At 48.4% G+C, this 15,406-nt stretch overlaps 1 protein-coding gene across 13 annotated transcripts in view; it reads left to right on the top strand.

The window, feature by feature from the left end:
• Positions 1-15,406, top strand: part of pcdh15b (protocadherin-related 15b) — a 1,980,039-nt gene that overhangs the window by 1,647,198 nt on the left and 317,435 nt on the right. For all 13 annotated transcript variants that reach the window (XM_038773429.1, XM_038773427.1, XM_038773426.1 and 10 more), the window contains one exon: positions 15,124-15,348. In XM_038773429.1, coding sequence (XP_038629357.1) covers positions 15,124-15,348 — 225 coding nt within the window. The remainder of the gene's footprint in view (positions 1-15,123; positions 15,349-15,406) is intronic.

Here is a 15,406-nt window from a genome sequence, read left to right as displayed (position 1 = left end):
CATCTTTCCTTCCTCAACCAACACGACTAGAAGGAAAACAGATTAATTTTTTACTTCTCTCATTTCCTGTCTGTGAGGCTTTGCGGTTTGCAAATTGTCTGCCTTGTTTGCCTACAAAACAATCATGATTGCACTTCAAAAGCTATTAATTGGATGTTCAATTTTTTTCAACACCCCAAGGACAGATAAGATTTTACATCAAGTTTCCTCAATAAATCTTTAATAGAATGTTTCTCCATGGGGATCTGTGAAGCACAGGATTTATTCTGCTTGATAATCATAGGTTCTTTATTCCTTATAGAATTGTACTGCATAACACTTTAATGCCTTTATTGAAACAATATATTATGGATTTTATATAATTGAGTAATCTATTTTAAAAACAGTGAAAGGCAATAAAACTAGGACGCGATTTTCAGGCCTCGTTATACTCATGCCCAAGCGTAACGAGGCCGGTGAATAGCGGGAGAGGCCAAAAATGGGAACCGTCCCATGTGCCAAACAGTTTGCAATGCAACAGGCTTGCTCCCATAGGCGAAATCGGGATCTCGCTGCAGTGCAGCGAGAAACCAATGATCAGAACTTAAGCCCCATTTCCATCCAATTATTGAGAGCCACCCACCATCCAAAGTCCTCTTGTCATTCAGTGGCCTCCCTAGCAAGTGCTCACTCTGGTGCCGATTAGTTTTCCTTTTTAAAAACCTAAACCTGATGGAAGGGCTTCTGTGGGGAGCAGAGGAAGGGAGTAGCCATCTTTGCTTACAGGGTGCTGAGATTGCTGCCCCTATGCTTGGTGGGGGATGGGGGGCCCTCGGCTGGGGATGGGAGGAACCCTCCACAGACGTGGGCCAACATGGGAGGGTTGGGGGGGGGTGCTGGGGGCAATCTCCCGCTGCATGATCATTCCAACCCCTGTATTGTCTGTATCCGTTCCGGGAGCAACCCTAGTCCCTGCCTCCCTGCCTCCTGACCATCCATAACCTCCACCAACTGCCGAAGCCTCTGCTCGTTCAGCTGATGACGATTACTAATAGAGAATTGGCAATCGCGGTGGTGAGCACTTAATAATAAGCACTTATTGTCACAAGTAGGCTTCAATGAAGTCACTGTGAAAAGTCGCCACATTCTGGCACCTGTTCGGGGAGGCCGGTACGGGAATTTAACCCGCGCTGCTGGCATTGTTCTGCATTACAAGCCAGCTGTTTAGCCCACTGTGCTAAACCAGCCCCATCATACATGCTAAGTGCATTCCCGTGGGTGGGCAGACCATGTAGCATGTGGGAGTCATTGCCTAGCATCCCAATCAGACCGTGATGCCTGGACAGTGACATGAACACTACAGGAGGCGACACCACACACGCAGCTAGGAAGTGACCCAGAGGTTGGATTCCCGGGGCGGTCCAGGGTGCACAAACGCCACTGGTCATTCGAACAAATGACGGTCAGTGGGTGCCGCAGGAGGCTTCGACTCAACAAGGAGATGGTGTGGCACCTGTGCCATATCCTCATGGGCTTTCCACCACGTGGTGGAGGAGGGCAGCTGCTCCCGGTGGCCGTCAAGGTCACTGCAGCCCTGAAATTTATGCCACGTGATCATTCTAGGGCTTGAGTGCGGACATGTGTGGTATCGCACAGCCCACAGGTGCATCAAGCAGGTCACCTGTATGGTCGGGCGCAAGACTACATCATTTTTGACATGGACCAGGTCCAACAGGATGTCTGGGCAGCAGTTTCTCCACCATCGCCGTAATGCCCCAGGTCCAGGGAGTCATAGATGCCACGCGCGTTGCCCTGCGCACACCGGGCCATGTGGGAATGCCCTACATTAAGCGAAAGGTGTTCAACTCTCTGAAAATACAGCTAGTGTGTGACCACCAGTTACAGATAATGCACATGTGTGCCCGCTTCCCGGGGAGTGTGCACAGCAGCTACATCCTGGGGCAGTCGGTCATCACTGCCCTCTTCGAGGAGCACCGCAGGATGAATGGCTGGCTCTTGGGTGATAAGGGATATCCACTTTGTTGTGGTCTGCTGTGTCCTCCACAACCTCACACAGCAGCTGGGCGACGAGCTGGAGGTTGGTAAGGAGGAACATGTGGCCACCATGGAGGAGGGGGATGGGGACGAGGATGATGAGGAGGAGCTGAATCAGCAGGGGTGGAGGACGAGGCTGCGGTGGAGCCTGAAGCCCAGCCGGAGGCTGAAGGAGATTTGGCAGCAGTGAGGGTCCGCAAGCCCGGAGGACCAGAGAGGCCCTCATATTGGCCCGATTCACCTAGGAGATAGCCTGGTCCATTGCCGCATCCTTATCCATCCACCACTCCCGTTTCCCTCCCTCCCAGGGCATGTGTCACATCATTCCAGGGTGCTGGGACTGTCGGTCCTGTTAGCGGGTCACTGTCACGGGCAGGGGTTTGATGCTAACCTGAAGGGAGCTGGGCGCTGGTACTCCTCAATCTTTGCCACAGTCTGACCCCTGCCTGTCTGCTGAGTGCTCGTTCACACCCATCACCTTCATGCAATGACGCATTGCGGAAGAAAGTGATAGAGGCTTCCTACTGGTTCTGCACAAGGATGTTTACTGTTTAATATATGCCCCACCCTCCTGATGGTGCATCCACCCCCCCCCCCCCGCACCCTTGCCCCCACGCACCCCTAACCCCCTCCCCCAGTGCCCTCAGTTATCCTCGGTATGCTTTGCCCTCCTAGATCCACCATTACGTGCTACCATGGGGCAGCATGGTAGCATTGTGGATAGCACAGTTGCTTCACAGCTCCAGGGTCCCAGTTCTATTCCGGCTTGGGTCACTGTCTGGCGGAGTCTGCTCATCCTCCCCGTGTGTGCGTGGGTTTCCTCCGGGTGCTCCGGTTTCCTCCCACAGTCCAAAGACGTGCAGGTTAGGTGGATTGGCCATGATAAATTGCCCTTAGTGTCAAAATTGCCCTTAGTGTTGGGTGGGGTTACTGGGTTATGGGGATAGGGTGGAGGTGTTGACCTTGGGTAGGGTGCTCTTTCCAGGAGCCGGTGCAGACCCGATGGGCCAAATGGCTTCCTTCTGCACTGTAAATTCTATGATGATTACGCCTATGTGTGTCCCCAGGATGCATATCTGAGGTGGAGACAACCAGCTGCTTACCTCATCCCATGGCCTTTGATGCCCCTGGCAGGCGTCCTTTGGGAGCTGAGGAGCCGGATAACCCCAGCTCACTTTTCGATGGCACATGCACAGGCGTGCCGCCCTGTCCCATGTGCTGACCCGGAGATGCAGCCTCATTAGAGGGGTGGAACTCAGGAGAGTTGGTGGCCAGCATCGCCGCCGGGTCACGGTTGGCACTCAGCACCCCCTCCTCCCGTTCAGTGCCCGTCGGGCCCTAGGGTTCAACTTGGGGCAGAGGGGCAGCTGATCCGAGGCCTGGCTGCGCCTCTATCATCTGGCTCTGCCAGCCCTGGTGATTCCTGATGGTCCGCACCATTGTGTCGACACCCTCGGTCGATCATCCTCAGTGATTGGGCCATGCTCTGCAGTACCTCGGCAGCATCGACCTGTGACTGGGACAAGCTCTCAGCCATTCCCATCTGATAGCAGGTAATGTCCCGCAGAACCTCATCAAGGTCGACCTGGTCCCAGTGCAGCAGACAAATCTCCCCCCCCCACCCACCGGCGACCTCTCCGCAACAGAGCCCCATGCCTGAAGGCAGAGAATAGTCCAGACAGAGACAGTGAAAAAACATCACTGCTTCAAAATGGACCTCTATCCTACACCTGCTGTCTCACGCAGAGAAAGCAACAGCTGTGAATTCCTAGAAAGCAAAAACCACGGGCGCAATCTAGTAACAAAGTTGCACCTGGCGTGAATCCAGGGGAACAGGTGAATCACGCGTGAGCCCAAAATCGAGCTCTGCGCTGGTTGCCAGGCTGATCGTGGGATCCAGATCTGAATATTTACATGAGCCATACAGCTCAGTTAAATATGGGAACGCCGGATTCACCCAGCTCCCGGGACCTAACAGCCATGCCTGGAAACCTCTCCAGGGTACCATTTAGTTCCGGTCCACACAGACGTGGTTCCCGACCACCCAGACAATTGGAGACGCCTCGGTGGTCCAGGGATGTGGCAGGCTGGCACTCCTGGCTCCATGACACCCATACAGTGCCAGGCTGGCACCCTAGAGCTGCCACCCAGACACCCTGGCAGTTGCACCCTGGCACCATGCTAGGGGCATTGCCCAAGTGACAGTCTGGCAGTGCCTAGATGCCCATATGCCAGATTGGCAATGCCAGGAGTCGGACCCGGGGGGGGGGGGGGGGGGGGGGGGGGTCTTGCCAGGTAGTGGGGGATTGAGGGAATGACAAAAATGAGGGAGCCTGAAAGTGTGGGGGAAAGATCAGGGCAGCCTTCAAAAATGGTGCCCTGATCTGCGAGGAGCCTTCCAAGCTTGCCAGCAGGAAATCCCTCAAAGTGAAGTCTCGGTGAGAGAAATTCCCTGAAGCCAGAAAAAACAGCAAAGTGCTGTTGAATAGCAGAGTCTTTCTCGCCGCTGGAGACACCGAGCAACACCCTGCTAAATGTGCCCTTCTGCAGAATTTAACTTGAGTCTGCTGAATCGTGCCCCACATCACCAGGATTTAAACCCACTCAGATCTTTGATCTGAAAGGCTTTCATTCACATCACGAGGAAATTGCTTGTTCCAGACTGTGATTGACAGCATGCACACAGCCAGCATTCTGGATTATTTATTTCATTTCCTTTCATGCTTGAATGGATTTCAGAAACTAATGTATAATGTTTATAAACATATCGTTCTGATCGACAGCTCTTGGATCACATCAAAAGCAGTTCAGTGCTTTCTGCAGAGAAAAAGAGGAACTGAAAGCACTTTACTGCTTTTGAACCTTGTGCTGCCGGCAGTGAGCAACCGGAGCATAGGAAACAGGTGCTGATCCCGTTTTTTCCTTGCTGCTGGATTTTCCGCTGCATCGGATTCCACTACTGGCTGTGGGTGGTGAATCCAGCTGGGAGCTATAGTTGGAGCTCAACCTGAGCTGCAGCATAACATGGAGATGGAGAAGAGGGGAGAAGCTTCTTACAGAGGTAGAGCACAGGCATGATTGAGCGGCCTTGTCACGCCCGACTTGGTGTCTTGAAGCTCATCAGCAGGAAATCATTCTAATTGTGGCCTTGGTGGAGAAAATCTCCCCAAGGCCAAGAAAAATGGAAAAGTGCCGTTGGATAGCGGGATGATCTGGCACCGAGAAACACCTTGCTAAACGTGTGATTCAGTGGACTTTAACTCAAGTCTGCTGAATCGCTTCCCATCTCTCTCAGCAATAGCTCTTACCCATCTATGATTCTATGATTAACCTAGGACAAAAGTTTGGCACAACATCGTGGGCCGAAGGGCCTGTTCTGTGCTGTATTTCTCTATCTATCGATCTATCTAGGATTTTCCAAGAGCACTTCTCCTACCTCCACCGCAGCAATGAACAGTGGCTATAACAATTATGGGCGCGATTCTCCGAAACGGAGAGAAACAGCCGACGCCAGAGTGAAACCCGGAGTGTTTCACTCCGGCATCGGAGGCTGCTCCTCGCTCCCTATTCTCCCCCCCCCCGGGGGGGCTAGGAGTGGCGGTGTGCGAATCCCGGCCGCCGGGCCGTGACGCTTGCATCAAAGCGGCGCGCTGAGAATGACGTGGCTGGCGGCGTCTAAGTGACGTCAGCTGCGCATACGTAGGTTGTCCGGCTCCAACCCATGCATGCGTGATTGCAGTCTTCCCCTCTGCTGCCCCGCAAGATATGGTGGCTTGATCTTGTGAGGCGGCGGAGGGAAAAGAGTGCATCTCTTAGAGACGCCGGCCCGACGATCGGTGGGCACCGATCGTGGGCCAGACATCTGATGAGCACGCCCGTGGTGCTCGATCCTCTCTCCGCCCCCCAAAGGCCCCACACTTACCTGTCGCGCGATGTTCACGCCAGCAGCGACCAGGTGTGGTTGCCGCCGGCGTGAACTGGTCCGGGTCGTCAGGCCGCTCAGCCCATCCGGGCCAGAGAATTGCCGGTCACTGTGAAAAACATGACACGCCATTTTGGGGGGGGGGGGGGGTGGGAGAATCACGGGGGATGTGAGGGCGACGTGGCGTGATTCGCCCGGCACTCCCGTGATTCTCCCCCCCCCACCCCCCGGCGTGGGGAGCGGAGAATCGTGGCCTGTGTTTCACCAAGGAAATGGTCACAGAACTGTACCGCCTCCTTCAACCAAACCTGCAGCTCAATGCTTCTGCCTTTTATTGTCAGACCCTACTGGCACAGGCACTTACAGATGCACAGGATAGGGCTGGGCATCGGTGGCTGGAAAGCAAGAGGTGCATTGTTACATCATCTGCAGCTTGTCCTTCATATCGGATTGTCAGATGCCAGTGAAGTGCGACTTGCAAAACTTTACATGGCAGGAGCAAACTGATATCCTGGATGGTTACACCATCCTTACAGTGATGATCATACCAGTAATCTGGAGCTGTATCTCCTCCAACGGGTTAAGCTCTGCCTGCCCCCTGGCTTCTTTGCTATTCTGTTTTGTGTTACGTTGTCTGCAATACTGAAGAAGGTGGATGCAATCTACCCAACTGGGAACAGAGTCTCATAACGAGAGCATTTAGCCGGATCTTTCCCTGCACTCGGAGCGTCGAGAAACCCCATGCTATTGAACGGTCCCCTGCCCCATTTGAGTAGATTCAGGGTCTCAGCGGGGAACTCCCCGACAAGGCCGCACTTAGTCCTATTTTCTGCACGGACGAACTCCGCTTGCCGGAACTCCTCAGTGCAGAAGGAGATCGGGACCCCATTTAAAAATGGCATCCAAACTCTCGATCCCCGGACATGACCACTGAACCACCACAAAGCCCAAACTCACCTAAAAGGGGAACTCAGGCCCAACCTGCACTCCCTGTACCCACTGCACCCGCCCCGGGAACCCCGGGCCCAGTTCCCGTTGCACTCAAAAATTCCCCACCCACATAGTACCAATGAAACATGATGCATACAGTTTGCCGTCATGGTAAAAATCCAAGCTTCGCACCTTGGCACTGACAGTCTGGCATCCTGGCAGTGCCCATGCAAGCTAGCAGTGCCACCATGGCACCTTGTCAGGACCAGGCTGGCACCCAGGTGCTATCCTGCCCAGAGGTCAAGCAACTAGGGGCCGCTAATCCCCCTGGAGACCCCCACGGGTGCCATTACGTCTGGTCCCTGTTTGTGGAGACCCACACTAAATGGTGATTGCCCAAGGTCTCCAAGACAACGGGGTTAGATCCCAACACATTGGTTAGATTGTTGGAATGCATATTAGAGTGAGACTAGCTGTCTCACATTAATATGCAGATTTGTTAAACAATAATCAGCCCACAATGGGCGAGTTTCACATTGCGACGTCTTGCAAGATTGCGTTAGATTTCGCGAGGTGTGGCGAATCGGGGTAGCTCCCGGAAGAGGGATCTTCTGGCCGGGTTGCATAATGCTTTTCGGGCATAAAGGAGTCAGTTGATCTCGCCCGATATGCCAGTGATTTTATTGCAAAGTGATTAGGTGATGTACCTATTCTAGCAGAATAATAGGAAGTATGTGGAAGCTGCAAGATGGGAATGTGAGGTTTGCAGTTGTAGTGAGTTTGAGAGGGTGAGATGACGTATGTGAATGTTGGGTTTGAGCCTTGATTGCTCGAGATTGTTGATGAATGAGTGATGAGAGAGTGGTGCTTTGAGCAGGGAGAAGGTTGGTAGCAGATAGCATTTGAAGCAGCTTTCACTGATCCTCACCACTTGTGTGAGCTTATTGAACTTTTACCAGCACTGCATCCTCTCAGCCACACTCCTGTCAGTGACATCCAAGAGTCTCTGCTTCCTACATATATCTGAGTCTTGTCTGGAGGACCTCCTGGCCCCTTGCCAAAAAATGGCTCCGCTCCTTATTTTCCACCTCCTGGACTAAGGCCTCCAGCATTGCATCTGAGACCCTGAATACCCTTTTGCTCGCCTGTTTTCTCCATTGCTCTAGTTTTGCCTTTCTCAATAAGTCACCCCAAAACCTCCTCAACCTCTTGCTGCATTCCAGAATGCACTTCCACTTTAATGAAATGAAAAATGAAAATCGCTTATTGTCACGAGTAGGCTTCAAATGAAGTTACTGTGAAAAGCCCCTAGTCGCCACATTCCGGCATCTGTTCGGGGAGGCTGTTACGGGAATCGAACCGTGCTGCTGGCCTGCTTGGTCTGCTTTCAAAGCCAGTGATTTAGCCCTGCGCTAAACAGGGCGATTTAGCCCTGCGCTAAACAAGATATGCAGTCTGGAGGGATTTAAAAAGTGTAGACTAAGTTTAATTGGCATTGGCCTCACATAAACCTGCCCCCAGCTGACTGGACAGCTATGGAGAAGTGAAGCCATTTGTGTGCTGTCTGCATCACTTTGATCGGACACGGGATAATTGTGCATTGCATTCTGTGTGCCTAGTGCCAACCTCATTCAATTTTTCATTGAAAATATATCCTGATGTCATTTCAACCCGTGGAATTTAGCAGTGAAAATAATGTTTTGCTGATTACCATTGTACATTAATAGATTTTGTTGCATTTATTATGCTTGATTTACTTTACTGAAGATTGAAACAGGAACAATATTTTAATCATCACAGCAGATAAGACAAGCTGCCTTTTACCAGTGTGCTGGTATGCAAATAACTCGTCCTGCCTGCTGCCTGCTATTTTAATAAAGACCGTAAACAAATTAAAACAAATGGGTTAACGCTCCGGTCAAATGGCGGTTAGAAAAATGTGATGCAAGTGTGCCCAAATGAAATTTATTTTATACACTCATTTAATGGAAGCGTTTAAATGTTGAATAGTGTGAATTCTACTCCCTCGTTCCATCGTTCCCTGGTGATCCATTTGCATACATAAATTAAATAGCATATTATTGTAGCAATCTAATGATTTAATTTTCTCAGCAATCCTGACCAAGTGATCAAAAGACTTTACAAACTGATTTGGAGATTCCCAACAAAACATTTGACCTAACTATTACTGATGTATTTATTGCAAACTGTCCCCCTGAGCAACATAACAAATAGTAGCAAATCAAAGGAGAACATTAGCAAAGGAGTTATTGACTGGTAAAAGTGCTTTTACCTATTCAATCACAATATCATGATGTGGAAACAAAATTATAGAATAACCTTTTTATTCAACAGGATTTGATCTGATGGATAACTACATTCTGTTATTTCATGCAAAGAGATTCAAATTCATTATTGACCAGTACTGGATGGCGCACAGCCAAGATCTCTGAGGCGAAGGGGCTAGATGCAAATGCCTCGGGTGCCTTGGGAAACTGCAAATTATAGTGAGACTAGCTGCCTTGCAGATTTGCCAAAAAATGATCCTGCCATCAATGGGCGGGATTTGCATCGCAACATCTCGCACGATCACGTTAGATCCCACGAGACATTGCGAGCTGGGTAGATCCCGTGAACAGGGTCTTTTGGCTTCTATTCAGTTCACGGCGAGCTGCTTTTCAGATGCAGCATGGCTGTTTGATTGCGCCCTATATGTTTCTCAAGATATCTAAATGCCTTGAAGTGAATATACCTGACCTAGTGCTTGTTACAGATGGGGTCCTTGAATGTGAAGGATTGCTGGTGTAGTGATCTGTACATCTCTACATACATCTGCACATACACCAGGGACTACAAACAGATGTAACAGCCACAGCATCATGAGAGGGCAGCATCAGAGATGGGTATAAAGGGTCTAGCCCAAGGGAGAATCCACCTCTTTCAGAAGCACAGGGTTAGTGAGCAGCAGCAGACAGAGACAGCTCAGCATAGGCAGCTTACCTTAGCTTCACTGGTCATACCTCTTGACTGTATTATATCTAGTTAAGCTCTGGAAACAGAACGAACCCATTGAATAAAGTATTTGTGTTAACTGGAAGTCTACAATCTTTATTCAGACTTAGAGAATAACATAGCTGGCACCTTGGGCTGCCAGTGGAACCAGATGAAAAGCATGTTGAGAGTACAAACTGAAATTGAAACCTTTAAGCAGAGATTATAGACCCAATTTTAACCAATTCAAAACCAACGCGCTTGCAAAGTTAGAATTGTGCCCTATATAGCTAGAGTGTGTGTCATGGTGGTACCTTGTAATATATACATGAGGAGCAAGTGATTAAAGGGAGAACAAATAAATGGAATGGAGTGATACTCTGTTTCAGCACCTGAAGTGAAACATATTTCAATCACAAAGCACATTCCAATCACTCAAGCATGTGATTGCACTTACTGCTCTTTGATGTGGTTGATGATTGTAGACATTGGGGTTTCACCATTTAGACTCACTCTGTTACAGCGTGTTTTTGGAATCACAAAAAGAATGAATGACTTGCAGCTAATGGATCTGCGGGATTGAAACACAGGTTAAAGATGTTTCCCTTCAAGGAATAGACATATGGAGCCTCCAGGCGCATGTTACAGCTGTAATTTGGTTCACTGCCCCTGTCTGGGCAGCTCTCTAGCTTCCAGACTGGGGTCTCTATCCTGGGGGGTGGGGTGGTGGTATGTCTGTGGGAAAGGGGGGTTATACCTTTCAGGGGTCCCAGTAGTCAGGGAGTCCATGTGGGGGTCTCTTTAGTCAGGGAGTCCCTGTGGAGGTCCCTTTAGTTGATAGGTCTCTGTGGGTGTCCCTCTAGTTAGGGTGCCACTGTGAAGGTTTCTTCAGTTAAGGGGTCCGGGGAGCAGGTCTCCCTGTTCATGGGGTCTCTGGATGGGGTCTCCCATTCGTAGGGTCCCTGGGTGGATCTTTCTATTAAGGAGGTCCCTGAGAGGCATCTCCCCAGTTAGGGTGTCTCTGGGGTTGGATGGGATCACCCCCATGCTTGTGTGAAGGGAGGGGCACCCAGGCAATCTGGAGGTGAGGGTGCTGGCTGGCCATGGGACTTCGCTATCCGGCCTCTCACTCAAAATGGCAGTCCGATAGTGGGATTCCCTCGGGAATCCCTCATATTCCTCATCATGCATAAATTTGTGTGGCAAGGGCTATGGAATTGTGTCCTGATTTGCGCTCCCGGGGGAATGTCAATCAGTTGCAATTCTCGTCCGAATGGAGAACATAGGGCTGAATTCTCCGCCGTCGGGATGCTCTGTTTTGCCGGCAACCCGGGGGTTTCCCAATGGCGTGGGTCTGTCCCACAATGGGAAACCCGATTGACCAGCTGGCAAAATCCCGACAGTGTGCTGAACCAGAAATCTGGCGCAGCAGGACAGAGAAAATCGCCCCATGTCTCCCTAACAGAGAATCCTCCCCAATGGGGACTGTGGTTGTAATGGAGAAATTCATGCTGGTGCAGTTTTTTTTCTCTGAGACTAGTACTTGAGGTTCATTTCACTGTACTTGTCTTTAACAGCATTCATTTTAACTCATAAGCAAAATGTGGACAAAGACTGCGTAAATTCAAAATCTGAGCAAAGGTCCCAAGTACCTTTCTGGTTTCTCTGCACAAGGGACAATCTGCCAATACACCTAAACTCAAACAGTTGGAACTACATACAGCATTGCTGCCACAGTTGCAGATGCAGCTACAGTGGCAGTGAAGATTTTAAACCACCCTCAATCTGAAGAAATTTCCTCAGAATTCCCTTGCGAGCCCAAAGCACTTTGGGATATCTTCTTCTAAAATCTATTAATAAGACAAATTAATAAGTTCAACATCAGCAATGTGTTTGTTTTTGTGAGGTCGGCTTCGTGATATATCCATAACCTCAACTTTTATTACAAATCTCATATGGCATGCAAAATGAGAAAGGAATTGAAACTGCCAAAGCAGCTATGCTTGATGCATGTTTTTCTCCCTAACGATAGGATTGTCATTGAGCTTGATTAAATTAGATGTCAAATATTCTGCTTTGCCTCATGACATTTAACATAATCTCATTCAATATTTCCAAAATATTAAAGTAAATAAAAGGGAAATAACTGCAACTGAATGCAGTTGGCCTTTTTAATATACCTCAGCAGTGAAGTGGAATTTATCATTACATTTTTCAGAGTATTTCACTGCTGTTGATGCCTTGCAAGCTTAATTTCAATGTTAACTACACTCCCAACAATCATTTTTAGATCAAAGCAAGCTGCTATCTTAAAGAATCCTTGGTCAGAAGAACCTTGCTGTGTTCTAATTGATACATTTTAAATTGATGACATGTGAAACACATAATTGTGTTTCTTGGTCATATTGTTAGAGTGTATATTGGGCACAATTCTTCCGAAAGAGAATAAAGCACCCCAGTGAACACATTTAGCCACGTATTTCGTGGTGCTCGCAGTGCTGAGAAACACATGGCTATTCAACGTGACTTGCGCTGTATAAGGGGCCTGAATGGGGAACGTACAGCCGAGGCTGTACATAGCCCCATTTTGTACAGTGATGAGCTCTGCGTCCAAGAACACCCCAGTGTCACGAGAGATTGGGACACCATTTTTATCTCCGAGGACCCCGAACGGATCCCTGACCTCCTCCCCAGCCTGAATACACTATAGGAGGGACCCTGGCCCACCCCCGCAACGCGCCCCCGCAACACCTAAGCCGGGCACCCTGCTCCGATCACTTACACACAAAATGTCAGCTTGGCAGTGCCAACCCTGTATCCTGGCAGTGCCCCTGTTAGCTGACAGTACCACATAGGCACCTTGGCAGTGCCAGGATGGCACCAAGATGGCACTACCAAGGTTCCAGGCTGGCACTGTCAGGGTGCCCTATTGGCACCAGCTATGCCAGAGCACCACACTGCCTAAAGTGCATGTAGCTGGGGGTCTCCAATCCCCTCGGAGACTACATGAGTACCGTTTCATTTGGTACCTGTTTGTGAGGATCAGTGCTGAACGGCGCTCATCCGAGGTCTCTGAGCCAAAGCCTCAGGTATCTTGGGAAGCTGCATATCAGAATGGGGCTACCTGCCTCCCTCTAAAATGCAGATTTACCAGGAAGTAATACCGGCCACAATGAGCAGGATCACATCGCACGAGGCATTGCAAGCCGGGTAGATTCCAGGAGCGGGGTCTGTCGGCTTTCATCAGTCAAGCTGCGCCGTGGCGAGATGGTTTTCCGGCGCAGCGTGGCCATTGGATCATGCCCATTATTATGTTGGTTTAGTGACGACAGATGAGTCCGAGGCAACTGGATAAAGAGAAACTGGTTTTATTGCAAAGTAATAATACAATACTCTTCAGATCTCAGCCGGATCTGAGGTGTCAGTTCCAAGCCTGGCAGACTGCTATATTAAAGTCTATCACAGTGTCATGGCCTCCCTGTCCTTCAGCGGAGAAGCTTGTACACAACGAGGCTCACTGGGAGATTAATTGCTCCAACCCCTCAGGTCTCGTGCGGGTTATAACAGTTGGAATCTTGCCACTTGTTATATTTGAATGTAAAATATAATGAAAGCAATTTTGTAGATAGAAACATAGAAAATAGAAGCAGGTGGAGGCCATTTGCCCCTGCAAGCCTGCTCCACCATTCATTATGATCATGACTGATCATCAAGTTCAATACCCTGATCCCGCCTTCCACCATATTCCTTGATCCGTTTCGCCCCAAGAGCTGTATCTAAATCCTTCTTGAAATTACACAATGTTTTGGCCTCAACTACTTTTTGTGGCAGCGAAATCGAAAATAGGTATGTTACAGGAACACACTCCATAAATTGTTCATTTTCATTTACTTCTAATTTGCTTAATTTAAATTTGCTAACAAAAAAAATGACTCATTCCTTTTTTGTATATTTTAAAGAGTGTTATTATTTTGCATCTTCTAACTTAAATCCATTGCTGATGTCATCGGTAAGTGATGTGACATAAGTAGTTATTATTGTTAAAGGGGCTGGTTTAGCACAGGGCTAAATAGCTGGCTTTTAAAGCAGATTAGGCAGGCCAGCAGCACAGTTCAATTCCCGTACCAGCCTTCCCGAACAGGCGCGGAATGTGGAGACTAGGGCTTTTCACAGTAAATTAATTTGAAGCCTACTGGTGACAATAAGCGATTTTCATTTAATTTCATTTCATTACCTGTGTAAATTCAGATTTAACTGCCGTTCGTTCCAATTCTGTTCTGTTTTTGTTATTTTGATGTGTAACTAGCTGCTTTTGAGTCCATACTGTATTTTAAACATAGTTTAAAAGATTAACTTTAAAATGAATGTGTTTCAACTACTGTCTTGTGGTCAACTTGCCTCAATATTGGTTCCAATTTTTAAAATAAATTTAGAGTACCCAATTTTTTCCAATTAAGGGGCAATTTAACGTGGCCAATTCACCTACCCTGCACATCTTTGGGTTGTGGGGACGAAACCCACGCAGACACGGGGAGAATGTGCAAACTCCACACGGACAGTGACCCAGAGCCCGGATCAAACCTGGGACCTCGGTGCCGTGAGGCAGCAGGGCTAACCCACTGTGCCCCCGTGCTGCCCCTTGGTTCCAATTATAAGATTTGCAAATAACTATGTATGTCCCAAAATCAATTACTGCAATATTCACCGGTTTTGCCAGTTAAGTCACAATTGTATTGCTTATGATGCATGAAATAAGCAACACCATAGGCACGTCTTAATTTTATGTGTTCCCTGCTAATTGCACCATGGTCAGAACTGTGAACCTCGGCAGGGGTGTATTGCAGGAGGTAGTGAATGATTGATATAAATGCAGAGAAAATTAGATGTGTTCTGTAATTGACCAATCTACTCCCCTAAACGTCAACTTAAATAAAAATGATGTTCAACCAACAGTTTGATTGGCAACCATTAAATCTGTCAGGATTTGGTTTGTAATATTTTTTTCTACTAAAGTTAAACCTGTTGTCATTTATGTAACCAATTTACTTCAATAACCTTTATGCTTTATGTTCCATATTTATTGTGTTTTCAAACATGTGAGGTTTCTTATCTGATTCAAGATTATGGCCTATCATAAAGATAAATGCAGTGATTGGATATATATAGCCTTGCCCATAAGATCTCAGTTAATATAATAGTGCTGAACTGACCAACACATCTGTGCTGTTTTTATTGTTTTGTTTCAGGCAACAGATGCTGATGTTGGTCCAAATGCAACCTACCATATAAGAACTGTTGAGGTCAGACAACTGTTTTCTGTCAATCAGCGGACAGGAGAAGTGTCAATTTTAGAGTCTGTGGACTATGAAACTCTACCTGCTGCAGATGCAAGCTACACTTTTGTAGTTGAGGCACTGGACAGTGGGGGAAGCATGCCTCCAGGGTTAGCTACTGTCATTGTCCAAATAAAGGTAAGTGAGGTATATCACTGTAACGTAAAATTTAATATTAGTTGACAGTGCATGCACC

This window comes from Scyliorhinus canicula, chromosome 16 (genome assembly GCF_902713615.1).
Source record: "Scyliorhinus canicula chromosome 16, sScyCan1.1, whole genome shotgun sequence".
In the NCBI taxonomy this organism is placed as follows: Eukaryota; Metazoa; Chordata; class Chondrichthyes; order Carcharhiniformes; family Scyliorhinidae; genus Scyliorhinus; species Scyliorhinus canicula.
This window is presented reverse-complemented; position numbering and strand designations above follow the sequence as displayed.